General features: G+C 38.7%; 4 protein-coding genes and 2 long non-coding RNA genes across 7 annotated transcripts; 3 read left to right on the forward strand and 3 right to left on the reverse strand.

The window, feature by feature from the left end:
- Positions 1-834, forward strand: LOC132785787 (uncharacterized). Its single transcript, XR_009632350.1, has 4 exons — positions 1-15; positions 111-367; positions 426-549; positions 624-834. It is a non-coding gene; the product is annotated as an uncharacterized LOC132785787 (long non-coding RNA).
- A 6,545-nt stretch (positions 835-7,379) lies between these two features.
- On the forward strand, positions 7,380-18,015 carry LOC132784790 (NADP-dependent malic enzyme). The gene is made up of 4 exons (XM_060790644.1): positions 7,380-7,535; positions 10,572-11,373; positions 15,958-16,886; positions 16,947-18,015. Exons 1-4 carry the CDS (start codon positions 7,474-7,476, stop codon positions 17,620-17,622), a joined length of 2,469 nt encoding a protein of 822 aa, XP_060646627.1. The 5' UTR covers positions 7,380-7,473; the 3' UTR covers positions 17,623-18,015.
- On the reverse strand, positions 7,965-8,801 carry LOC132786123 (uncharacterized). Its single transcript, XR_009632406.1, has 2 exons — positions 8,606-8,801; positions 7,965-8,276 (listed from the first exon to the last, which is right to left on the reverse strand). It is a non-coding gene; the product is annotated as an uncharacterized LOC132786123 (long non-coding RNA).
- A 59-nt stretch (positions 18,016-18,074) lies between the features above and the next one.
- LOC132784236 (odorant receptor 88a) lies at positions 18,075-19,311 on the reverse strand. Its single transcript, XM_060789713.1, has 3 exons — positions 18,409-19,311; positions 18,193-18,348; positions 18,075-18,135 (listed from the first exon to the last, which is right to left on the reverse strand). The coding sequence occupies exons 1-3, from the start codon at positions 19,309-19,311 to the stop codon at positions 18,088-18,090; spliced, it is 1,107 nt and encodes a 368-aa protein (XP_060645696.1). The 3' UTR covers positions 18,075-18,087.
- Positions 19,312-19,634: 323 nt separating this feature from the next.
- On the forward strand, positions 19,635-22,440 carry LOC132784581 (uncharacterized). Of its 2 annotated transcripts, XM_060790285.1 has the most exons (6): positions 19,635-19,822; positions 19,887-20,011; positions 20,069-20,116; positions 20,176-20,585; positions 20,644-20,845; positions 21,008-22,440. In XM_060790285.1, exons 2-6 carry the CDS (start codon positions 19,997-19,999, stop codon positions 22,160-22,162), a joined length of 1,830 nt encoding a protein of 609 aa, XP_060646268.1. In that variant the 5' UTR covers positions 19,635-19,822; positions 19,887-19,996; the 3' UTR covers positions 22,163-22,440. The 2 variants fall into 2 exon arrangements, with proteins under 2 accessions (XP_060646268.1, XP_060646266.1); XM_060790283.1 differs by having other exon boundaries at positions 19,635-20,011.
- A 222-nt stretch (positions 22,441-22,662) lies between these two features.
- LOC132784582 (leucine-rich repeat transmembrane neuronal protein 4) lies at positions 22,663-25,908 on the reverse strand. Its single transcript, XM_060790286.1, has 2 exons — positions 25,562-25,908; positions 22,663-24,438 (listed from the first exon to the last, which is right to left on the reverse strand). Exons 1-2 carry the CDS (start codon positions 25,583-25,585, stop codon positions 22,888-22,890), a joined length of 1,575 nt encoding a protein of 524 aa, XP_060646269.1. The 5' UTR covers positions 25,586-25,908; the 3' UTR covers positions 22,663-22,887.
- Between the last annotated feature and the right edge of the window lie 5 nt (positions 25,909-25,913).

Raw genomic sequence — 25,913 nt, forward strand, 5'->3', positions numbered from 1 at the left:
TACACAGAATGTTTGGTAAATTTAAATGAATTGTTCACCTTATAAATTATTAGAAATAACTAGTTTCATGCTACTATTTGACGTTAAACTTTAACATTTTTGACCTTAAGCTTCGAACCTTTTTCTGTTGTCACGACAAGATCTCTGTCAAGTGAAGCTGCTGCTTTTGCTGATATTATTCAAGTAGGAAATCAAAATAGGCTTTGAGAATTAAATTTTAACATTTTTTATGACTTTGATGATCAGCAGAATGAATACTAGCAGAAGTATTACAAGCTTTGGCTTGTAAATACTTTTTATTTGTGAACTTCTTATGAATTTATTTATTTAACAGCAATTTATAAAACCAGCAGATATATTCAAACAGGTTTGTCATACGTGCCTATATATACAACATAAATCTTATTAATTTTGCACATTTTTAGATTGATTTTTCTAAGCCTTTACAATGTGCTATCCGTGTTGCAACTGCCGAGGACCTTTTTGCTGTTGGCCTACTCCTCGACAATGGGAGCAACGCTTTTCAGCAAGTGAGCATCTAGTTACTCGGTAAGTAGTCGAAGATTGAGGTATTGAGACAAGCAAATATCCACAGAAATTAAAAATATAATTCTGTTCACTAGATTACATGCTTTCTTGTAAGAGAAACTACATACTAAGCTGAGTATGCCACAGCAAAGATAATATCGCTTCCTTTGAAGCATTTTATATGATTTGAAGACGTGCACGGATATACACTAAATAATGGAATTGAAAACAATTTTTATCGAACTTGGACCAAATTTATTAGTAAATTTATTTAGTAAATAAATTGATAATGAAATTTCAATTGTATTTGACAGTAGTTTTTATACTCGCTACACATAGAGTAGAAGACTGCATTCACCTGATGTAATATGAGCTAGCAGGAAATTAGGATGCAGAATATCCCACTTCATTTATAAAAAACGTGTGGGTTTGTAACGCGATCGCTTTCGGCTACTTTCTAGTCCGATGGATGTAGGCAATTATTAAATAACTTGCGTACCAACTCAGAGCTATAATCGAACAGGGCAGCAGCAAGGAATGTAAGCAGGGTAGAAAAAATATAGCTAAATTCAAGTAAGAAAGTTCCAGTGTGCTCGACTGTAAGATATCCTCTATTATTATTACTATTATTTAAAATATACCAAATTTGTAAACCACAAATATACTAAAAATATACCAAGGTCTTAATCTAGTATATTTATGTAGTACTACATCAAAAAATACCATTGATTGTGAAATATACCAGATTGTTCATCCGTATACCAAATATGGTCTTCGGTATATTTTAGTATTTTTTTGGTTTTCTTACTTTTGAGTACCCGATATTATTCTGCATTAAATAATAAAGTATAATAATGTTGAAGCGAATAATCAAAAGTATATGTATAAATGTATATTTAATATTATATTAAGTAAATGAATCTATTAAATAATCGAATAGTGAATATTAATATACTAATTTAAAAAACGAGTATATAATAAATTATAACAATCCATTCCCACTAAAAGAAACCCAAAATGTTGTGCTTTAATATATAATGGAATTTCAGACGTAGTCGATGCCATTATCGATTACCCACAATTTGAACATAGTATAAAAAAACAACGGTTATTAGCTTGTTAAATGTTGCCCTTTAAGCTTTAGCATAAACTGAAGGTCAATGATATGATATTTTTTCATCAAATTTTTCAAACCTGTCAGAGAGTTGTTGATACACCCAGGGAATACCCCAGCCCCTCGATCAACTGGTAAAAATGTGTATATAAAAAATAATAAAAAAAAACACAGGACAAGAATTTTTTTGATGTCAGGGACAGGCGTGACATTAGCAGCTGTCGACGCTCACGGCGTTGGATTGACGCCAGAGCAACATGAAAACACACACAGTCACACAAACACGAACACATACACATACACATACACATGCATAAAGAGAGACAGATGCATGTGTGAATGGACAACATAAAGCTGGCATTGTGTTTGATTTTTTTTGTCAGCAGAGCGAGCGAGACAGAGAGAGAGGGTGAGAAATATTCGTACAAATTTTCTTGCTGGTTCGTCAACTCTGACAATTTGTTTAAAGCGCCCAGCGCAGCAGCAGCAGCGAGGACGAAACGACAGTGTAAACTTTTTAATTAATATCAAATATGAAACGTTGCCATAACCGAGAAAGAGAGCAACATCTCGAATAGCACCGAAATCAGTCAGCGAGAGAGTGAGAGTCAGCAGGAGGACAGCTGCGAAGCTGACAAAAGTGAAATCAACCAAAGCTTGTTAAAACTTTTAATTAAATTTAATTGTTGTTGTCTTGAACGCCAGCCCCTTTGTCTCCATTTTGGCCTCTCGCTCTCTGTTGTTGTTGTTATTTTTGTTGCCTGCTGTCTGACGACGAACGCCTGTTAGTCAACTCTAGTGTATTTACAATTTATTTATATAAGCAACAATTCGAGACTCTGAAAAGATTTCATTTCATTGACAAAAACACATCAATACCATAAAAAAACACACACACACACAACTTGCAATTAACAATTAATTCAATGATGGCTTCAATGCCAGAGAAGAGTTTGTTTGGAAAATTGAATTGATACTCTCGTATAATCACATCATCGACAGGCGTTTTTCACATTTTCAATAAATTCAATCTGCGTAAGGTTCATCAGATTTCAATGCACTAGATCAGATTTGCAATTAAGCAAAAGACTCCAACGTACAATTTGTTGTTGCACATAAATGTTGTAAAATTCTATTAGGATTCCAATAATTAAACAATGACTCCACATTTTTATTAAACTCGTCTAATATGAATTCATTTGTTGAACAATGAAAACAAACATAACAAATCAAACATATTATATTATCAATTTTAATGAAAATATCGCAAAATAAAATACGCAGATTTTTGCATTTTAATAAAACTTGCCTTGAATCTAAAATTTCATTTTATTTAAACGAAAATCGTACACAAAATTGTATTTATTTTATATTAAAAAGTATACACAGAAGTGGTATAGAGTATATACATTAATTATTAATATAATATATAATTAATGGACATATAGAATTATTTCTTTATTTATAGAAGTATTTACAATTTATTTGTACAAGCAACAATTCGAGAATTTAATTTTAAAAGCATACGAAGACATTTTTACAACTTTATAAAATATGCATTGAATCAAAAATTAAATTTCATTTAAGCGAACAAAAAAATTAATTTATGTTATATTAGAAACTTTTGACTAAAAAATGTATACACAGAAGTGGAATAGTTTATATATATAATAATTATTATTATATAACGTAAATAATGGAAATAGAAAATTCACACCTTTTATATAAAAAGAAATTTGCAAAAAAGAAGAATTTACTGATGTAGAAAACTTTTTTTTTTATTTATTGATATACTTCAAATTATTTAAAAAAACATTAAGAACATATTGTCTGCGCCTTAGTTTTTGCCAATTCTCTAATTTAAATCTATCTTTTTTCCATCAAATCACTGATAAATTTGTCGTCATATATCTCTTAAATCTTCATCAATAACTTACCACATCTTCGACATAGCTTAGTTATATATTCACCGTTTATTAGCATATCTTTACTTGTTATTTCATCATCGATATTCCCTGAACAATATTGTGCTTAAAGCTGCTATAGATCATCCATAATGCAACTTGAATATCTCATTTAGTTTCAGTCTTATTATGTGTTTTACTTGAATGTAAATCTATCAATATATGAACAACAGCTGTCAGTTGGCTTGAAACATTGACGTTCATTGATACGCACATTGACCAGGTTATAAGCGGTTTATTGTGGCTCCAATGATTATTTATTGGTATTTCGTATTTGAGGTACAAATTGGATGCAGGTGCGTGCGGTTGCTGTTCAACATTGTATATTTTCCCTTTACTTTTTTGTAATTATTTAAAAATTAATTATACGCCACATTGGAAAGTCTACCAATTCTTTTTTTATTGCACTTCTTGCCGCCGTTGCCCTGCACATTTTTATGTAGAGTATGACAAGTTATTTACTTCAAAAGAAAATCTTAATATTTATGTGAAATTTCCTTTTGACAATTCAAGAGTTTTAGTAATTTTAGTAATGTACAAAATTAGCATTTCAAAGAAAATTGATTTAAAATAATTGAACTTTTTCTATAACTAACTTTTCATCTTCTTTTTATGTTTATTATTTCACTTTTTTTATTTATTTTCTGTAAAAGTTGAACTCCTTCTGTTACTTAAATTACTTGCTTTAATAGAGTATTTTTCATTCATTCTTTTGACTCCTGATTGCATTGGAAAAAATTAAGTTGACTCTGCGGGCATTTTTCGTGCGACGCGTCGGTTTATTTATTAAAAAATACTTTTCATTTATTAATAGTAGTACACACTGCAGCTTGCACAACAATTCTCGCCAGCACTTTTCAATTAATAAACGATGATAATAATGCTTTTGTGTATTTGATGCATAGTTCATAATTTACGATATAATACGAAGCGTAGCTAGAAAGAGAGGAAGATAGAGAGAGAGAGAGAGAGATAGAGAGAGCTGTGCTGCCAGGACAACGACAGGACGTGTGCTCCGTCCAGTTAGAGGGGCAGCAACAAAAACAACAATGTCAATGTCCTTCATGCCATTTCCGGAATGAGCCAAGTGAGATCGTGTGTATGTGTGTGTGTGTGTGTGTGTGTTTGAGACTCATAAAATTGTTGGCTATTTGAACGTTTTTGTGCTACCCAAAGCCAAGGCATTGAAAAATAAAACGCAGCAAGTGAAGCTAAGCCAACACACACACACACACTCCCTCTCTTTCACTCTATCTCCCTCTATCGCACTTGAGAGCCAAGTTTAGAAAAGGGTGCAAAAAAATCGTAACGAAAATAGGAACGAAATCAAGCGCTTGGCTGGAATTTCATACTGTTGGCATGGCATGTCCTTTTCCCATCTGCGAGTGTGTGTGTGTGTGTGTGTGTTATCCTTTGACAAGCAGCATAAGTGTGCAGCATTCAGCCTGCGACTGAACCGCGTGCTAAAGCTTCCTGCTCCTCTGACTGCCTTCTTCCCTCCCCTCTCTCGTCTGCTGTCCACGTCGATGTGTTGGCCATTTTATTATATTTGCTCGCAGACATTTTTGCTCTAATACGAAAATGGGATTTTAGGATATAAAAATTATGATAGATTACCGCTGCACACTCTACCCCACCCACCCACACACACACACATACATACATATATAGTGTGGCACAGTTGTCGTGACTTGGCTTTGTTTGGCTTCCTCATTGCACAACTGCAGCCGCAACAGCAGCAGCGCAGCTGACGCCGACGTCGCCGTCGCCGTGAAAATTGTGCACGGCTTAGCTGAAGAAGAAAATCATTTGATGATAAAAGTGGCCCCTCAATTGCTTTGTTGCTTGTTGCTTGTTGCTGTGCAGCTTGTCGACATTCCCGGCAAAAGGTTTTTATTAAATTGAAGTCACAACAACAAAAAAACGATAGCAAAAAATATAGAGAGAACGCGGTAAATTGTTTGCAACCAGCTGGCAAGCGGAAAATCCATCAAAGAGGCGTAATCATAATCCTTTTTTCCGATCGGAGCAACCGCATGTTATGCATTACTGGTTGCATAAGTTCCAAAGGAAATTGCATTATATTAAAATTCAACACTCATCCGCTTTAATACCAACTAAAAATCCAATTTAAAACAATAATATACATAAATTTACACATATTGCGTTTTAAGTATTTTGCAATTTTTTTTAGTTTATTTAACATTTTTGAACTATGCTTTAAAAGTTTATTAGCAAAATATTGCAGACATTTGGTGGCGCCATCTATGCAATAAGATACGTACCAAGCATATAGCGCAGACACGAACCGCTCAGCAGCGCCATCTATTGGCAAATAAGCGAAACAACTGCGATACATATCAAGTAGCGCCCCATACTTTGCACTAATTACAGGTTAAATGACTAAATACAACACAATTTCATTAATATTTAAGCAAAAATCCACATTAAGCAAATAAACAAAAAAGCAATAATAAATGCAGGCAATAAACAGCAGTTTAACACACCTCTATCAAACATCATACAGATTATGAGTATGCGAATTATGATTAAACGTACTTAGTCACAATGTTAACACGATTATTTAACAAATTTAAATGTATATCTCCATTTGTATCAGTATTTTAATTAGTGAGCTAAGCAAATATGACTTTTTCATTCAACAATTGCTGCTTTATTGTATTGTATTCTAGTTCAATGCGAATCTAACCATAAACCGAGTTGAGTTAATTAAAAGTTTTGTGCAACTTAAACGACAACTAAATGAACGGCACAACATCCAAAATGTTGAAATCACAGATTGACAATTACGATTTTTTTTTTGCGTTTGGATTAGGCGACTATTCTATACTCTGCAAAGTAAAGGAAAGCTAAAGGAATATTTCTAATGGTTGCTTAAATTTATTTATTTGTTTAGTACACATAAAACTAAAAATATCAGCCAAAGCTGCCTTGGAGTTTTTAATAGGTTATCATTTTACTTTACTAATCACCCAAAAGCTCTATCTCTCCCTCTCTCTATCTCGCTCTCTCTGTCTGTGATCCTGGCCTATGCCCTAGCATTAGGGTTCACTCAAGCGCGACGATGGTCAGTGCGTCGACAGAGTTGGAAGTTATTGTAAATAATTATGGTATATATATAGTTATTTTTAATTAGCCGCACAGCAACATCAACAACAAAGACACAAAACAACACAACTTCCAACTTGATGCAATTTGTGACGCTTTAAGGTCATTACGATTAGCCAACTGACCAAGTTGTGGAAGTGGAATAAAACCATAGCGTCTGAACAGCAGTCTATGCTCAACTACTGAGCTCGTAAGGCTGTGCGTCCAATTAAACAGCTGTGTGGCCCCAACAGACGTGAGTCACAGTCGTGTGTTAAGCAAACGCCAGAGTTACACCGATCGCCCCTAACCTCCCCTAACGCGTCAGCACCTGTCATCGCGTGAGAAAGACAGAGAGAACAAGAGAGGGAGCTGCTTAATTAAGCCGTCTCCCTTGCACAGCTGCCAGTCGCCTTCTCCTTTGACCACGCGACAAATTGTAACAAGTGGCCGCTGAACTGTGTTTTAGTTTCAATTTCAGTTTCAGTTTTTGATTCAGTTTCAAACGAACAAGAGCGCCGACAATCAGATGCGTACTTAATATAAACAATAAACAATTCTAATAACAGTTTGTGGCAAAAACGTTTTGTTTTCAATAATTAAAGAACTGTCGTGTCAAACGTGTAACTAAAACAAAAAAAAAGTCATTTTATGTTCTCATTTACAAAGTCGTCTTTGTTTGTGCTTATTTAACATAGTTTAAGTGAACGAAATAAACGAACTGCTTTAATTATTTAATATAATATATAGGCCTTTAAAATGGGAAATTCCAGTTCCATTTGTGCTGATCGCAATGCCATAAGGAATTTCGATGAAAACGGGTAAGAAGTGGGCAAAAAGGAGACAAAGCTATACAAAGATAATACATACGAGGGCTGCACGAGAAGTATTCAGGTTGTTTCAATTTTGTCTAATTCATAGGAAATAAAAAATTCATTGAGAAATTGTATATTATTAAAGAATATCAATAAATGACTTGATATAAAACTGTCAAAATTAATGATAAACAAAATTGAATGATAACATTTATGACTAATATAAATGAGATTAACATAAAACAAATAATGCGGATTCTTATACGATAAAAGTTCACAAATCAGTAACACTATGCTCTTAAAATATTTCTAATTAGTGAAAAATTCAAATTTCTTATCGTTTAATTATGATTTGAATAAAAAATGAAGAAAATTTACTTAAAAACAAAAATAATTTTAAAATCTACCAAACTAAACACAAAGATTTACTTCAACTACTTCAAAAACTTAAATTTGTAATTACGGATTGATTTAATTTTTTGAGAATTCTTATTTGTGAGCTTCCACAGTACTATTAAAAAAAAAATGTACTGCCATATAAATTCTTGACGTTATTCATTTATAACACGTGCCATAGAAACCTTTCGCACAGCCCCTGCAAACAGTATTCACACACTTAACACATTGTGTTGTCTTCGCCCTTTGTCCGCCATCAGATAACCCAAAGCTGCTAGTTCCTCGTATTGTCATTAGAGCGTTCACTGAGTCCATATTAAGTATATAATCCTTACCACTTAATGGCGTCCACTGCAATTAGAAATGCTTGAGCTGTAAGTCCTCGGCACTCACACAAGTGCAAGCAGTGTACAAGTGCCACGCCCCCAGCTGGACTGACCGTTGATTTAAGTACAGAACTGGCAATTAACGTTTAACGATGCGATTTACCAGCGTTTTATTACTGATTTACGCGTGATTCACGGAACCCCAAAAAAAAACGCACTCTCAACACCCTCAATACCTGCCCTCTCTATTGTGGGCGTGGCCGGGCTGCGATTCAATTGTACAACTATTAAATCGCTTGGCAAACACGAAATACTAAAAAAAGGTTACGATAGAAAGTCTATAGTTACCTTTACCTTGATCGTGAAATCCTCAATAACAAAAAGCAAAAACAAAATAACATGAAATATATTAAACCATTAATATTTATGAAGGTTAGACACATGTGTGTAATGTTCCAATTTATTTTACTTCAGTACTTTCAAATTTGTTGCATTCGCTTGCTGGGTCATATGTGAGACTGAATTGATTAAATTAAGCAAGCACTTAAATCCGAGATTAATCGAGCACACTGGAATTTAAATTGAAATAACGTGCGTGGTATAAAATATGTTTGGAATAGTCAATGTTAGTAAACAAAGATAGCATTAACATATAATAGCAGTAATTTAGAAAATATTAGTAAAAACAAAAAATTACAGTATCTTTTCTTTATTTTTGACTTTTGATTTCATTTTAAATTCTGTTTTGACAACTGTCCATAGTTAAGATAACGCAAATAAATATGTTTACAAGTAATTTTTGTAATCTTAGTAGTTGTAAAACAAAAATAACTAAATAATTTAGACTTCGATAATTATCTTAACTATTTAAGATTTCATTTAAGTCTCATTACATGATTTCTAATATTATTTTTAAAAATTTTAATCAATTTGATTATTTGTTTTTACTAAAATATTTACAATAAGTTCTTTTAGAATTGCAATTTTCACACAAAAAACAAACTACCAGCGATATTAGAGAAGTAATTTCATTAGCAGCATTTTAATGCATTCCACATTGATCTAGATATAAAATTGCGATACCTTCTATATAGTATATATGCACATTACATTAACCCTTCTCCTACTCGACATATCGTAATCACAACGCCACTGATTATTTAGCAAATTGTTTATTCGCTCAAGCGTAATGTTTTTATACCCTGATTGATTGTCGTAAAATCGCACAGTTCTTATCAGTTCGATGTGTTATTGTCCCTTTCCTGTCTCGCTCTCTCTCTTGTTCTCTCCCACATCGTTATGCTAAGCCAGGCAAAGCAAATCACCGAGAAGTGCTACGAAAATGTAATAGAAACGAAGAGAAAAACAAAGGCGCAGTGACAAAAATTCCCTGTAATTGCTGTTCTCAGTTCACTTTGAGTGCTGAAACGTTGCAGTCTAGATAGAAAAAGTGCTAAAAACAAGCAATTAACCATCGATATTCAGGAATATACTTCAGAACACATTTAGTATACATTAATTAATTTATAGCCAATCAAGTGCAGACTGTTCGACTTATCTCAAGTGTTCAATATGTATTTCGCTCTGCGTCGTTTTTCCTCATTCGTGACCTTTGGACGACTAAAGAAGCTGTGAGTTAATATAGTACATATGTACAATATATATGTTTGTTTAGCATTATCTCTCTCTAAAAGTGGGTGTAGCATTTTTGCTGATAACCAGCGTAAACACACAGTATCTTCTCAGTATCGCCTACTGTCTGGCCTTCTAGTCGGGCATCACCTGTTCCTTAAATTTTGACTGATAATTTTGGTTGTAATCAAAACAAAGTCAACTGCTTCAATAATTATTTGATAATAAATATGAGCGCAACAAGTGTGTGAACAATATACGTGAACTTGTATATTTCCATTGTTTATTATATGATTTTTTTTCATCCAACCAACCGGTCATTCTATTTTAAGCAAATTTCTCTTACGTAAATTTCATTTTCAATTACCATAATTCAACGAAATTGTCGACTATTTTGTATGAGAACTTGTCAGCATGTTTGAATTCGCTTTTTAACTACTTCAAGCACCTTCAGCTCTCCCTCCGCTAACCCTTGTGGTGCTGTCATAAGTTGACATCAAAGCTCCTCACATGACATCACATCGACTATAGTTCTAATAATTAAATTATTGCGAGTTCCGCGCACTCTTTCTTATTGCCCTCCTTCCGTCGTCTAACCCTTCCCTGCCAGACACGCACTCTCCCACACACACACAAACTCCGCTCACTCACTCACGCTCTCTCCCTGTGTGCTCTGTCTCATTCACAGCACGCCGATTTATCCAACGGCCAATAATTCCCAGAGCCCTTCCAATGGCCAAATAACACCATATCATCGTCAGCAGCAGCAGCAGCACCATCAGCTGAGTGCAAAAGAGCACGGCTACTACAAGACCACAATACCCGTTGGCAGCGCCGTCAGCAGCGGCAGCAGCAGCAGATGCTCTCACTGTCAAACAGCTGATTTGTGCTCACGCGCACTTTTGCAAGAGAGCGCTTACAACAATAACAATAATAATAATAACATAAGCCCGCCACGACTCTCTCGCGCACACACGCACACACACACACACGAAAGCACAAACCATTGTGACGATGAGGGCGGCGTTGCGACGTCAGCTGCGGCTGCGGCTGCGACTACGAAGTGGCGCAGTAGTCGTGTGTGTAAAAATCATACGACTACAACGACAACAACGCTCGAATACGAACTTTCGAATTTTGCAAAACTCACAACACAAATCAGTACGCAACACAACGTTGACCAGGCAACAGCAGCGACGTCCACAGTCCAAGCTTTGCCACCACCCATCATATCCTCGAACCACTGGCAGCAGCTACAACAGAGCCTGCACGAGCTTCATCACCACCAACAACAACAACAGCAACAACCACTACTGGGAAGCACCTTCAATCAAAGCCAGCAACAGATTCGCAAATACAGCAGCAGCAGCAACATGAGCAACGGTCAAGATCAGCAACGGGATCGTCTGGGTCTCTGGGGAACCGGCGACAATGTGACCAGCGGCAATCTTTCCGGTCTGGATCGTCTGCATAACAAACGCTATGCCAAGGTAAGCGCGATGCCAAAAGAAATCATAGTGGAAAAATACCAGCAGAGAACAGCAGACCATTTTATTTGGGGTTGGTTTCGGTTAGGCACACACACACACACACGCACAGACATAGTGGCGCAGGCTGAAGCAGAGAAGCGTTAGAAGCAACTTGTTAGACTGCCGAAAAAAGTGAAGAGAATTTCACAGCAAATCAATATAAAATATTTTCGAAGTCAAGTATAAATTTCTTTTGGCACAGTGTATCAGCCCTTCTTAGTAGAAGCTGTCATCGAAATTGGCAATGCCAAGTTTCAGCTGCTATTTTTATGCCATGTGCTTAAAAAACCAATTCATAAATAAATATTAAACGGAAATGTCAGCTGACAAAAAATTAGCTAGCAAATGTTGCCGGGGATTCGTATGACCTTTAGATGACATAGCCATAGTCATATTGTCCACACGCGCCGTCTAGCTGGAAGAGACCAAAGCTCATGACGCTGCCTCAGTGGTTTTTTATTATTTATTCAAAGAAATAGAAATGTTGATGTCAGCCCGAGAGGCATAGAAAATCAATATAGTATAGAGCAGTAACTGACTGTTGTGGCAACGCGCGAAGCGCTATATAATTAAATTGACCCAATCAATATGTCGATAATTAAACTATCAGAAATGCTATAAAAACGCAGAACACAATTTTTAAACGTATATCGAGAGCATGAAATGTGCATTACGTTCAAGTTCAGTGCCAATTTACAGATGCTGTTTAGTCGTTTTTATTTATTTTCCCGTTTTTCTTCTCCGCTTTTTTTCGTATTGTTGTTTATCGCCTCATTCATGCAATGCACATTTGCATTGCTCGAGAGCCACTTTTGTACTCAGAGAGCTAATAAAACGACACGAGAGAGCGAAAGCAAGAATAAAGCGAGAGAATAAAGCGCATAAATAGGGGTTGGGTTTGTTTGCCTCATAATGTGCTTGATGTGCTTGTATGCTCACATTATGCCATATCATTTCTTTGAAGTATGACTTTTGAGTCGTGACAAGTTCATTATCTATTTAAAGGTGACACAGCAGCGCTCAAGATTGCTTATCGAAAGATTGCTTGTCAAAATACTCGAAATATCTTATTACACTTTGTTTTGAAATGCTTCTGAAATTATCTTTACACTTTGTACAAAAGGGTCTATTACTTATAGCAGATATAATGAAATGTCTTTATATTGTCCATGCAAAACTATTCAGCGGAAAGTTTTCGCTATTCTTATCACATCGTTCTGCGGACTTCCAAACCGACAAGAACTGACCTACATTAAGGCATAAAATTAACTTTTTTTCGTTGTCGTTGATTTGCAACCGCAACAACAAAACTTATTTGTTAGACGAACAATATATTTGTCTGGGCCGATGGAACAATATAAATTTTGTGCTAGACAAATCATTTGCATGTTTACTTCTCTTATCCGCGTGTCGCTGTCATTCGGCGCGATAAGAAATAAAGAAGCAATAGATAAGCAAACACTTTAACCGCAAGTCGAAGTGTGAATACTCTCTGGCCACGATAATAATAATAATTAATCTAATGAATTTGCTGTAATATATCTGACTGACCACAACACTTGTCTAGAATATCACGCATACGCAATGTGAGCAGAACTAGTGCTCTCATTTGAATAATTTATGCGGTCAATGGACACTGATAGTTCACTTAGAGTTCACTATGCAAAAATACTCGAGCAGAATGTATGTAAATACTTTGAGTGTAGCAAACATTTCTTACATACATCCTTTTGTGTTCATCAAGAGCAAGAGACCTTTCACCTTTTGACAGAGGAAACAATTTGTAAGAAATTGCTGCTGTGTTTCTTTTGTTGCTCATGCGACGGATGCTTTCGTCATCAAGCCAGTTGATTGCCTCTAATCGCCGTCGGCTTCTGCCCTGATAATGATAATGACGATGATAATGATGATGATCGCACAGCGCCAGACACCGCAATCATCAGCTGAGCGACCCATTCGTATTTTTATTTTGATTTCTTTTCATAGTGTTTTGTTTGGTTTGGTTTTGTATTTTTGTATTTGGTTTTTTGCTCTTTTTTTGCAATTCGGTAAAACATTGTATATGCGTAATCGTACCGTTGCGTATTACGTATACGCCGAGTGTGACGATGAAGCAAGCAGCGTTAGCTTGAGAGTGTGTCTGTATGTGTGTGTATGTGTGAGCTACAGTTATAACTGTTGCCAAGCGAACGAACGATCTCGCTTATCGTGCAACGCGCCATTTCAATGTCAATGGTGTCGTTTTCAACGGTGTCGCACTTGAATTTCACCAGCCTTCGGTTCGTCCCATTGATGACGTACCATAAACAAATGATATCTCCGATATTGCGACAACACTTCATTTCCCACAACAGACGTGCCCCATATTTGTCGAGTGTTTATTATTGTATTGCGGGTATTTTTGCTTATTTCTAAGAGTTCAATTAGCGCCTTTTAAGCCGACAGCAGCAATTTTTAAGCCGTCTCGTACACGCACTTTACACATGACTAGACTGTTTTTTTTCCGGGGGTATTCATTTAAATTGTTTCAACTGTTGATTAGATTAAAACCGCAATTTATTATAATTTGCGTGTAGCTTTCCAGTGTGTTCTATGCTACGTGTGGCGGAATTTCGAAATTACTGCGTGATTTGTCAGACAATGACTCGACTAAAACAAAAAAAAACCCAAAACAATAGAGACTAGATTATGACGCACTTTTAAGCTACCTTTAAGCTGGTTTTATGTATTTAGTTGGCAACTCGAAACTTGAGCTGAACTTTAGCCTTTTGAGTTTCTCGAGAATGTCACGATCAGGTGTCAGGAATGCAGTTAAGACAAGAGCTTCTGCCTTTTGAACGTGCCCAACAACAGGTAGCTACAATTTTTTAATTGCATAATTAATTGTGATTTCGAATGAGTTGCCTTTTGTTCGCTTCGCTCATTGGCAACGCCCACAAGCCAGAGAGTTTTTTTTGTTACACAATATAGCCTCAAAATATTACAGCAAATCTAATGCTCTAAACACTTTCAAAATATAGTAAATATATATTCGCAAATCATGCTGCATATTTAGTATTTAGCTGCGTATCGAGGCCAGCGCTGAGTCAGCATCAATTCGACTTTCAAATTGTCTGTCCCGGCGGCATTGGGCCCGTCATTCGTATTCGAAATCTCGACAAAAAAAAAAGCTAAGCTTCAGCTACAGATACAGATACGCCTAACCGAGTGCGTTCCATCTATACGCTTTGACTTTGAACTTCAAACATAACGCGACTGATCTTCATGCTTGTCTGCCTGACTGTCTGTCTGACTGTCTGTCTGACTGTCTCTCTGTCTCTGTCTGTGACTCGCGTGTCTATCTCTTTTTGGGGCAGGTGTGTGCCAGAGGTCAACTATTGACGACTTGTCAGCCTCAGCCCATGGACACACGCCACATGAGATCACGCCAGCGCCCTTAACAGGTTGTCGCTGGCGCGTGGCATGCAGCGAGCTCATGCGTTGTCTTGTGATTATTATTTTAGAGCTTGGGTCACTCGATGATAGCGAACATAATCTCTTAACGATTAAATTGTCTGTTTTGTTGTTAATGTGAGAATTTATTAACTTTTGTACTGCATTAAACCTTTCAAACATCGTTGACCTACTAAGAGATTTAATTAAGGCAGTTGCAATCGAATATTGCGTATACGACCACAAATTACATTACGATTATTACGTATACGTTACCAAGAAAGCAAATTCTAAGCCTTATATATTTTTCGAGCACTTGTATAGCATTGTTGGAATACGATTTATTTACGTTCATATTAAATTTCTAACAGAAGAATTGAATTTTATGAATGGGACTATTAACTTCATCTAAAGATTATATTATATATTATATACAATGACTAAAATAAATAGTTAATAGAGGTATTATTTAGCTTCAGAAATCAGATACTAATAACATTATTTTCCTCATGCGAGATCAAATATGGATTAGGTACTTATAATAATTGTAGCTTAGAATAAAATAATATAAAACAATAATAGTGCCAGAGCAATTTGTTTTTAATTTTTAAATCAATTTGCTATATAGTCACTTAAACACGAAACTATTTATAGAAAATTCCTTATCTACCAGCACTTTTATATTCAAAATCTTCTTTGGAAAGTAGCAGTCATTAAATAATTCGTAAATTAGTTGAATATATTTGACGTGAAGAACATTTATTTTTTAGATGTTTTCCATATAATTATATTTATGCTTTTGTTGGGAAACTTGTTATGGGAATTAATTCAAAAATTAAATGATTAATTTTTCACCCTACCAAAGGAAGAAAGGAAAATGTTTCATTGAATTCTATCAAAATCTTTCCTAAGCATAGGAATACAAATTTACTAATCAAATGTGTTAAACATAACTATATGTATGTATTATTTATTATGTATTAAACATAACTATGTTTAACAAATTAGATTAGTAAATGACAATTATTGAATCTATAATCTAATCTATAACATAACTATGTTTAATAAATTTGATTCGAAAATAACTAACATTAATTCCCTAATCTCTTCCAGGGTTTGGCTTTCTCGCACGAGGAGCGCCAGCTGCTGGGCATCCACGGTCTGCTGCCCTTCGCTGTGCGCAGCGATGAGGAGCAGGTGGCTCACTGCCACACGCTGCTGAATCGCCTGGAGAACGATCTGGACAAGTACATGTATCTGATTGGTCTCTCCGAGCGCAACGAGCGTCTCTTCTTCAAGGTGCTCAGCTCCGATATTGGCGGCATGATGCCACTCGTCTACACGCCCACCGTTGGTTTGGCTTGCCAGAAGTACAGCCTGGTATTCCAGAATCCCAAGGGTCTGTTCATCTCGATCAAGGACAAGGGACACGTCTACGATGTGATCAAGAACTGGCCAGAGACCGATGTCCGTGCAATTGTGGTTACCGATGGCGAGCGAATCTTGGGTTTGGGTGATCTGGGTGCCAATGGCATGGGCATTCCCGTGGGCAAGCTGTCGCTGTACACAGCGCTGGCTGGAATCAAGCCACACCAGTGTCTGCCCGTCACCCTCGATGTGGGCACCAACACCAAGTCCATTCTGGAGGATCCCCTCTACATGGGACTGCGTGAGCCACGCACCACTGGCGCAGTGTACGATGAGTTCGTGGAGGAATTTATGCAGGCGTGTGTGCGTCGCTTTGGCCAGAATTGTCTCATTCAGTTCGAGGACTTTGGCAACGCCAATGCCTTCCGTCTGTTGAGCAGATATCGCGACAACTATTGCACCTTCAACGATGATATTCAGGGCACAGCTTCTGTGGCTGTTGCCGGTTTGTTGGCCTCGCTGAAGATCAAGAAGACCCAGCTGAAGGACAATGTGCTGTTGTTCCTGGGTGCTGGCGAAGCTGCTCTGGGTATTGCCAATCTCTGCACCATGGCCATGAAGGCTGAGGGTCTGACTGATGAGGAGGCCAAGTCACGCATCTGGATGGTGGACAGGTGAGTCTGAAGTAAAAGTAATCATCCAAACTTCTGCTACAACATAAATCCTATTTGCAGCCGTGGCGTGATTGTCCGCGATCGTCCAAAGGGCGGTCTCACCGAGCACAAGCTGCACTTTGCCCAGGTGCATGATCCCATCGACACCCTCATGGAGGCCGTGGTCAAGGTGCGTCCCAATGTGCTGATTGGTGCTGCTGCCCAAGGCGGCGCATTCACCCGCGAGATCTTGGAGACAATGGCCGAGATCAATGAGACGCCCATCATCTTTGCTCTGTCGAATCCCACCAGCAAGGCCGAGTGCACCGCCGAGGAGGCTTACACCCACACCCAAGGCCGCTGCATCTTTGCCTCCGGCTCACCCTTTGCCCCCGTCACCTACAATGGCCGCAAATTCTATCCCGGTCAGGGCAACAACTCGTACATCTTTCCGGGAGTCGCTCTCGGTGTGTTGTGCGCCGGTATGTTGACCATTCCCGAGGAAGTGTTCCTGATCTCGGCCCAATGCTTGTCGGATCTCGTGTCCAAGGATGATCTGGACAAGGGCAGTCTCTATCCTCCACTCAACTCGATTGTCAACTGCTCGTTGGCCATTGCCGAGAAGATCGTCGACTATGCCTTCAAGAACAAGTTGGCCACCGTGCATCCGGAGCCAGCCAACAAGTTGGCCTTCATCAAGGCCCAAATGTACGATCTCGACTACCCGCGTGCCTTTCCCGAAACTTACCCCTTGTAAATGGCCAAATAACGAGTAGAGATCGATCCTCAGCACGATCAGCACTTCATGCTCAGCAGACTTTCCATTCCATTTGGCCTTTCTTTGAGTTGGCGTACAATCGATCGATGGATCAAACATGCATATGTTATTTATTTTTCTATAAAAGAATCGTACATCCACCCCCTCTCCCCTTATCTTGTATCTTATCCCACGAATCCAAAAGCTGTTTTTTATTTGCTGGTCAAAATCACCAAGAGAGCAAATGTTTTATGATGTTGATAATGAATGATATGTATGTAAATGGGATATTAATACTAGTTCGCTAGATATCTTTATATGTACTAAATACAAATTCTATGTAATCGTGAACACAAACTATGATAAGTAACTAAATATAATAATAACAAAAACTCGCCTTGAATTTTATTTATTTAACTCGAGTGCAAGAAATACAAATTTATAATTTACTGCAATTTAAATCTTTTAAGCGGACTTTAGAAAAGCAAAAAGCCTGTAGGCTAGATTCATGATCTGTAAGATTAAAATAATAATGTAGTTAATCCCCTAAAGAGCGTCTTCTTCGATTACCTGCGAAAAATGCACCATGTTGAGCTCCATTAAACCAAAGGCATTTAATTTCTTGGTACACTGCGTATACTTAATCCACATCAGAATCAATTTACGTGTTCGCTTATCGCACACATACCAGCTCTGATTGTAAAGGATGCCATTCAACTTCGAGGACTAAAAAAAGTAACTGCTCAAGCAAATAAAAGATATATATAAGATTTATAAGTAACTTACGGCCTCCTCCAGCTGTGTGCCACGAAGGCAAATTTCATAAGTAAAGGCCACCAATGCCACGCCCACCATCATGTACCTTGACTTCATTAGAAAATCCTGCGTCTCTGTGACTAAATACAAATGAAAACATATAGCTGCTGCGGCAACTAAATCGGTAATCATGATGGACAAATTAAAGATGCTGTTGAACTTGTCGCAAAACGAATTGAGATATCGATGACGATGAATCAGGCGACAAAACTGTTTGTAGATCTCAGAATGAGCTTCAGTTGTTAAGTCGAGACTCTGCAGCTGCCAAGCCAAGTCATCCAGATGCATTATGATGTGTAAAATCATTGTATTGAATATAGTATCAAAGGTGCAGAAATAGGCAGTTCCACTGCACGAACACATGATATCGTAGAGCCAGGCCAAGACATAAAAATTGTGATTCTCGCGAATGCCAAATGGCAGCCAACCACCCAGAAGTTGTTGCTCCTCTCGGATAGGTCCATTCACATCTCTGGTAAAAGCGTAGACAATGGGAGGCACCGCACAGAAACCAACTATTGCCGATTGAATGATATATGCCACATAATTATAACGCACTTGAAATCGTTCGTAAATTTGGGGAGCACGCATTGCTTGTTGGGCTGCTAAATCATGGGGAAATTCTTCGTCCAAGATATTGAGAAATTCAAATATATCGGCGTGCTTCACATAAATCATTACACCACGTACTGAGAAGAATATACCGATAAATAACGCTGGTAGATTTGGATTAGATGGCAGGCCTAGAAGCACTCCTTTTACCACCTCTGTAAGTACGCCGACGAAAAAGCAAACATGAAGAACCAATGTTCCATAAAATACACTTTGGGTTTTATTGCACAATCGACCGGATTCGTCGCGCCCGATATGCATATGTTGCAAGCAAAACCATTTCTGAAACTTTAAAAATCGTAGAAACTGTTCAAACTTTATAGGTTCCATTGAACAGGATTTGTGAAACGTTTCCTTTTATAAAATAATCTGTATGTTTGTCTTGTGCGAAGAGCCTTTATATGCAAAATACGACACCATTCCTCAATTGACTAATTAAGGCCTATAAGGTGCTCTAATTAGATAGGACTTGGCAATTTCGCAATATAATTATTGGTTAGCGGTAAAAAGAAATTGCATAATAACGTACGTTCATTGTAATTTGAATCCAATTAAGTAATTATAGCTGCAACATACAGTTGTACTCAACATGTGCTTTAGATTTCAAATTTGACTTCCCTGGAAATTAAATAATTCAAAATTCAAATTTCAGTTAAACGATAACCATTTTCGCGGTTAAAGTTATCGATATCGAGCTCAATTTTGCGCAAACACTGCTCACCATGCGCCTTTCGCTCTCTTAACGCTCACGTTTGTTTTGGTTACCGTCATCGTATGTAAATGCTGTATGTTAGAGAGTGACGACAACACACAACACTGCGCTGTTCTATTCTCAGTTGCACTGCAGCCCTGGTCATTTTATTTCATATGAGAAACGTAAATATTGTTGGTCAAAAAGAAACTGCAATAAAACATTTAATAATAGTGCGCAGCGATTGCACAATAAATGGATAGGGTAAAGGTAAGTGGCTAGCATTACTTTAGCTGTTCATCTATATCTTATCTTATGCAATTGCAGGAAACGCTGGGGCGACGTCAACTCGCCGATGAGCTAAAGCAAAAACAGGTGAGTGCCGTGTACAAAAATGAATGAGGTGCATGTAACTAAACTGAACACCTTATTAGGCCATAACGGATCAGCTGCTGCAGCGCATACTCTTCTCGAAACGGCTGCTGGTGGATCATGTGGAGGCACTTGAACAATGCATGCAACAACAACAACTAGCAACTGCAACAAGCAGCGGCAAGCTTCAGTTGTTGACCACGAGGAATGCTTGCATTGTCCTTGGCAGCACAGTCTTGGAGCATCTGATAATGCCACGAGGCTGGCGTTTGATGCTGCTGCCAACTGTGCTGCTAAGCGGCACCTTTGGCGCATTGTATGCCGTTAAAAATGTGTTTGTGTGTCGCAATAAGATGGTAGAACGCAAGCTGGAGGAGTTGATCAAGACCATCGATGAGTTTGGCAACTGCATTCGACGCAATATGACTTACTTTCAGGAGATTATTATCATGAAGCAAGCGGAGCTTATAGAGTAATTGTAGCAATCTTATATATCCTTAAAATCTATTTCAATTGCCTATATTTTGTAGATCCCGTCAAATTGAACGCGCCTGGGATTGCATCACGGCGGCCAAAGAGGTGACGGAGATACTCTACGATGCCACGCGCAAGCTGGAAGTGGACTATCCGCTTCACGCCAAGTTTGGCGCTTTTTATGCGCCCATGGAGGAGCTGCGCGAGTGCGAATACTTTAAGAACAATGTCACCGATTACAGCCCCAAGCACATAAAGGTAAAGATCCAAAAAGTGATATATATTTGATAACCGCTTTTAGGGAATGCTAGTGTGACAACTTTCTTGATGGACTCTTTTTAACCTCAAGCTTGATCTACAACTATTCTTATATTTGCTAATTAAAATGCAAGAGTTTAATAATCTGCTTCCCATTTACAGGACTTTCACAACATATTTGCCTATGTGCAGTCGCAGTATTTGCTGCGCTTGGCGCTGTCCATCATGACGCTACCCTCGATCTCGCAGCTGAGCTACGATCTGGTCAAGATCGACAATCAAATACGACAGCTGGTGCAGGAAGAGGAGCAGCACTTCAGGAATCTGGGTCTGACCATGCAAAACAAGAAACAACTGGAACTGGATCAGTTGCATGCCGCAAAGGCGCAACAGCAGCAAAGCGGACCAATTCCCCTGTTGCAACATTCATCGCTCAAGCTCAGCGCCTGCATGGTGGCAGTGGCTGGCGAATGCCAAGCCTTGGATGTCACGCTGCAGCAACTGACAGCGACGGAGGCGGCAAACAAGAACAATGCCAAGCAACTGGTGGCTGTGGCCAACAATATGCGTGGCATTGAGAATGCGTTGGCCGTGTGCTGTGATGATTTCCAACGTCTGATGCTTGTGTACAACAAGTTTCTGCACAGCAAACTCGACTTGGACGTGGAGACGCCGCGGCCAAGCAGTCAGCCTGGAGCCAAGGACGAAGAGTTCCCCGAAAGCATATTGCGTGTGGAGTTTTCCCAGCATCCCAATGAGCCGCAGAAATGCGACGACTTCTATGCCTACATGTACGATGAGCACGAGGCGCAACACTATGAGGACGAACAACAGGCACCGTATCCCACGCCCGAGAAGGAACTACTCAACTTTGAGAAGCGCATCACGAAGGGCAAATTCAAGCCAGTGCTGCGGCAGCTCAAGGATCGCATTGATCCCATTCGTCAGGTGATGCTGGAGCGGGAGCGTGAAGTTCTCACGGCCAAGGGCATCAATGTGGACGAACTCTTTGGCAAAATGGAGGAGGTTGAACAGGAGCAGCAACTGCAGCAGCAGCAGCAACAGGATAATCGCCTAACTGAGGCAACAAGACAGAGCGACTATGATGGCTCTGAAGATTCAGAGTCAGACTCGGCTGACGAGCTTTACAAGCGACGCAGCAAACAAAACAAAGATCGCGACAATTTTGCCGAAATGCGACAATTCTTGGCACAAAAGCAGGCTGTGAATCTATTTAATTTGGATGGTGGCCAGATGCCAAGACCGCTGCCGCCGTTGCCAGCTGCAAATGAAGAGGTGCTGGAAAGCGAATGCTAGACATATTCACCCACAACAACAACAACTCACAACAATTACTCATATTATCTCCTCTGCCTTTGGTTTTTATCTAGAAATATTTTATGCGATAAGAGTCGAAACAGCTGCAAGCAGCGATTCGCAACATCGCGACTTCTCCTCGACAAAAATTTGTCATCAAGTTTGTTCTGTTTTCTCCTTGGTTTGCGTTGCGATCTTTTGCTGTACAAACAAAAAGAGCCTAGCAAAATTATTAAACTTATACACAGAATAAAATACAGCTGCCTATTTTTATGAAACACTTTGTTCTGAGTAACTGAAGAAACATTTTTACCAACAGCTGAAATGATTTCATCGTGTAATAAGACTGATTTCCCACATTTAAAATGTAGAGCAGAATTAGTTTTATCAATTTATAAATGGATTTGCTTAAAAAACTGAACGGACAATTCCAAGACTCGGCTATAATTTGATCATCCAATAAGAGGATATTCACAAATTCGACCATCAAACAAGCTTCAATTTCATGACGGTTTGTGTATAAAAATGCGTTTTATTTGACAAATTATAAACTATCGAAAACTTAAGTACAATACAAACAGCGAATGGCAACACTAGACACTACGGATGTATGCTTGGTGGTGGCATGACGAACTCCTCTCGGATTCAAAATATATGTATATTATGTACAGCACACTTTCGTGGACATCTTTGGCTCATGTGGTTCAAAGCGCATCGAGAGCGTTTCAGGCATTTGGTGCACCCGTTGTGCCAGCTCCTCCAGCTCCAGCTGGGTTACCAAACTTGCTGGTCACCGAGACCGGTTGCAGTTGCGAGAACGCGGACAGATTGCTGCCCCTGACACTGGTGTAGCGTATGGGCTGGACACCGTATTCGTTGCCCTTGAGACGACGTCGCACACACACCACGATGAAGCCAATGATGAGGCCGGCGACAACCACGACGCTGGCAATGATGACGGTGAGAATGATGTAGCGACGTCGCAGAAAACGCGGTGGATCATCCTCGACGGGCTGATACTTCTTGGGTATGACCATGTTGCAAATACGCTCAGCAGTCAAGTTCGTGAGCGGTGTTCCAGCGAGCAAATATGGTGTGGTACAGCGTGCCAGAGCCTCCTGGGATTGCAGCACCTGTGGAGCGCCAGCCAGCTCCAAGGTATTGAACAGTTCACAGCTACAGTACCAAGGATTGCCGGCGATGGCCAAGCTTCGTAGACGTGGCCAAGTTGTTGCTGTGCTGTTGCTGCTCACGTTGAGCGCCAGCGTGGTCAATGCATTCTGGGAGATGTCCAGCAGGGTGAGATTGCGACTTGCCAGAAGATCCGCAAACTCAAAGTTCTCCAGCTTTGGATTGTGTGCACAGTGCAGTTGCTCCAAGGCAGGCAGCTGCAAGGCGCCCAGCTCAATGCTGCGCAGCATGGGCAGATTGCTGATGTTGAGGCGACGCAGTGCATCCAACTGCCGGAAACTGTGTGCATCGATTTTGGCCAGTGGATTGTAGGCCAGATTCAGTTGCTGCAGCGATTTGCTCAGCTGTCTTATGGTGGCAGGCACAACACCAAACTCGTTGCCCGAGATGTCGAGTATGTGCAGACTGTGCAATGTGGGAAACAAATCGATTGGCAATGTGACCATGTGATTGTAAGACAAATCGAGGCGTTGGAGATTGGGAATCGCTGCCAGTGCAGCTGTCGTTGCATTATCCAGAACACTCAGTTTATTGGAGGCCAAATTAAGTTTGCGCAGCTGTGGCGTATGCTCGAAAAGTTTGCGATCCAGGCGAGCGATGCGGTTGTGACTGAGATCCAGATCCTTGAGCGCAATCGGCTCATACTTGGTGCTGTTAAAGGGGCCACGAAACAGTTCCGGCTTCAGGGCATCATCCGCAATCTCGTTCCAACTCAGATACAATGCCTCCACATTGGGCACGTCCATGAACAACGGCGCTTGCAACTGTTGAATGCCGCAGTGGCGACACGAGAATGTCACAGCCGCCGTTGTTGCCGGCAACTGTTGCAGCAGGCGAATATTGTTGCCGGAATACGAGGCCACAATCTCAGTGCCCGTGTGCTGGGTGCCAAAATCTGTGGGCCAGCGAGCGAGAATATGCTCAAAGTTCTTCATGGCACAGTTGAGAGTGTAGTGCACCCGATTGTTGTCATCCTTCGTTGTAATGCAGACGCAAGTCGTGCAGATGTCGGTCACCGACTGGTAGGGAATATTCTCGTACTGACCACTCACTGTACTTAGCAGCAGGGCTGTTGCATTTAGCAGCTATAAAGAGAAAAATCATTCATTAATATCAAGTCTTTGAATATTCATTTTATATTTAAGGAAGAGGTTCTATGATCTGTACTCTCTTGGCATCATTTAAATTGTGTTTGCTAAATTTTGTACTATAATCTTCGAGATTAATATAATATTGGAGATACCAATTAAAATCAGTTGCAGATTATTGTTCAGTGGTATAATTCAATAAAAATAACAGAAGAGTGGTAGGCATTTTAATTTGAATTGATTCCTTAAAGAGCGACGGAAGATCAGTTGTTTATGTAGGATATCTCAATTTATCTGCTTAATTTTTTTTATCTTTAGCTTCTGCAGATTTCAAGACTAACATAACGAACCCATAGATAAAATTGCGGATACATGTTGCAGAGTATTATACCATTTTATACAAAATATTATTATTGATTGCTATATAGCAGAAGCTAAGTAAGTACTCCCAGCAGGGCAAACCATATATTCCGATTCAAAAATATTTTACAAGAATAAACGAAGAAAATAAACACATTGCTTTGGGTTGGTGAAGTAAGGAAAGTAAATACTTATAATTACCCAGAATCGCATGATCGCTAAATAGTTTATAAATATGTTTTCATAATCAATTTAATGTGCACTGCAGTTAATTTTAGCTTATTTATGTAAAAGAAGGATGTGCAATTACTGTGAATTTTTGTATTATTTCTAGATGATGGAGTGAGCTTGAAGAAAATGCGATTAATTAAAAAGTTTAAAAATCAACTTTAAAACGTAAAGAAGTATGTTTACCTAACATATATATTTTCATAAATCAACCCAAAAGAAAGCTCTACTTATGTGCATATTAAGGTATTATAAAATATATTGATAATCATTATTATTGCGACAACTTTGCTGTCCTATTTGCCGTAAATCAAAAACAGCTCGTGTTGCAATAGTATCTTTTGGATCTCTATCTCACTCTCTCTCATAAAAAGGTTTCCCCAACTTTAAAGTATCTCTCTCTACATTGAAGTTGTAGATGTAAAAATATATAGGTATTTGTATGTATTATTTGGGTGCTCCAACGACAAAACAATTTTTTGCGATAAGATAAGGATAACGTTCGAAATTTAAGTAACTTTTATTCACTCACCAGCAGCAACAATTTGTGCCTCATTTTGTACACGTTGTCGACGTTGGCCTTTGTGTATTTTCTTTCTTTCGTTTGCTGGTTTTATGTTTATTTCTCGATAATTTCTATACGTATGAAATTCCAACACACGTAAAGCGCACTTGCGATATTAATTACTGAGGCACTGCTCCAATTGCATATGGTTTTGATTTTCAAAATTATGACCGTTTAATTCGAACAAACACCTTTCGAAGACGAACTGGAACTAAAATAATGAATCAAAGCGCAACAAGCGGTGGTTGGCATATTTATATTTGTTTTGATTAGATATCAGCTGAGAGAGCGAGCACAAACACAAACCGCTCTCTCAGTG

Source organism: Drosophila nasuta, chromosome 2R (assembly GCF_023558535.2).
Source record: "Drosophila nasuta strain 15112-1781.00 chromosome 2R, ASM2355853v1, whole genome shotgun sequence".
Taxonomy (NCBI): domain Eukaryota; kingdom Metazoa; phylum Arthropoda; class Insecta; order Diptera; family Drosophilidae; genus Drosophila; species Drosophila nasuta.

What these genes read in the sequence shown, in the direction of transcription:
- LOC132784790 (XM_060790644.1), top strand. Translation starts at nt 7,474, where the DNA reads ATGGGAAATTCCAGTTCCATTTGTGCTGATCGCAATGCCATAAGGAAT. An exon ending in AGGAATTTCGATGAAAACGG is followed by an intron (nt 7,536 to 10,571) that starts GTAAGAAGTGGG and finishes TCTCATTCACAG; the next exon opens with CACGCCGATTTATCCAACGG. An exon ending in ATAACAAACGCTATGCCAAG is followed by an intron (nt 11,374 to 15,957) that starts GTAAGCGCGATG and finishes AATCTCTTCCAG; the next exon opens with GGTTTGGCTTTCTCGCACGA.
- LOC132784236 (XM_060789713.1), bottom strand. Translation starts at nt 19,311, where the DNA reads ATGCATATCGGGCGCGACGAATCCGGTCGATTGTGCAATAAAACCCAA. An exon ending in GCACACAGCTGGAGGAGGCC is followed by an intron (nt 18,349 to 18,408) that starts GTAAGTTACTTA and finishes TACTTTTTTTAG; the next exon opens with TCCTCGAAGTTGAATGGCAT. An exon ending in ACATGGTGCATTTTTCGCAG is followed by an intron (nt 18,136 to 18,192) that starts GTAATCGAAGAA and finishes TTAATCTTACAG; the next exon opens with ATCATGAATCTAGCCTACAG.
- LOC132784581 (XM_060790283.1), top strand. An exon ending in ATGAGCTAAAGCAAAAACAG is followed by an intron (nt 20,117 to 20,175) that starts GTGAGTGCCGTG and finishes ACACCTTATTAG; the next exon opens with GCCATAACGGATCAGCTGCT. An exon ending in ACAGCCCCAAGCACATAAAG is followed by an intron (nt 20,846 to 21,007) that starts GTAAAGATCCAA and finishes TCCCATTTACAG; the next exon opens with GACTTTCACAACATATTTGC.
- LOC132784582 (XM_060790286.1), bottom strand. Translation starts at nt 25,585, where the DNA reads ATGAGGCACAAATTGTTGCTGCTG. An exon ending in GGCACAAATTGTTGCTGCTG is followed by an intron (nt 24,439 to 25,561) that starts GTGAGTGAATAA and finishes TTCTCTTTATAG; the next exon opens with CTGCTAAATGCAACAGCCCT.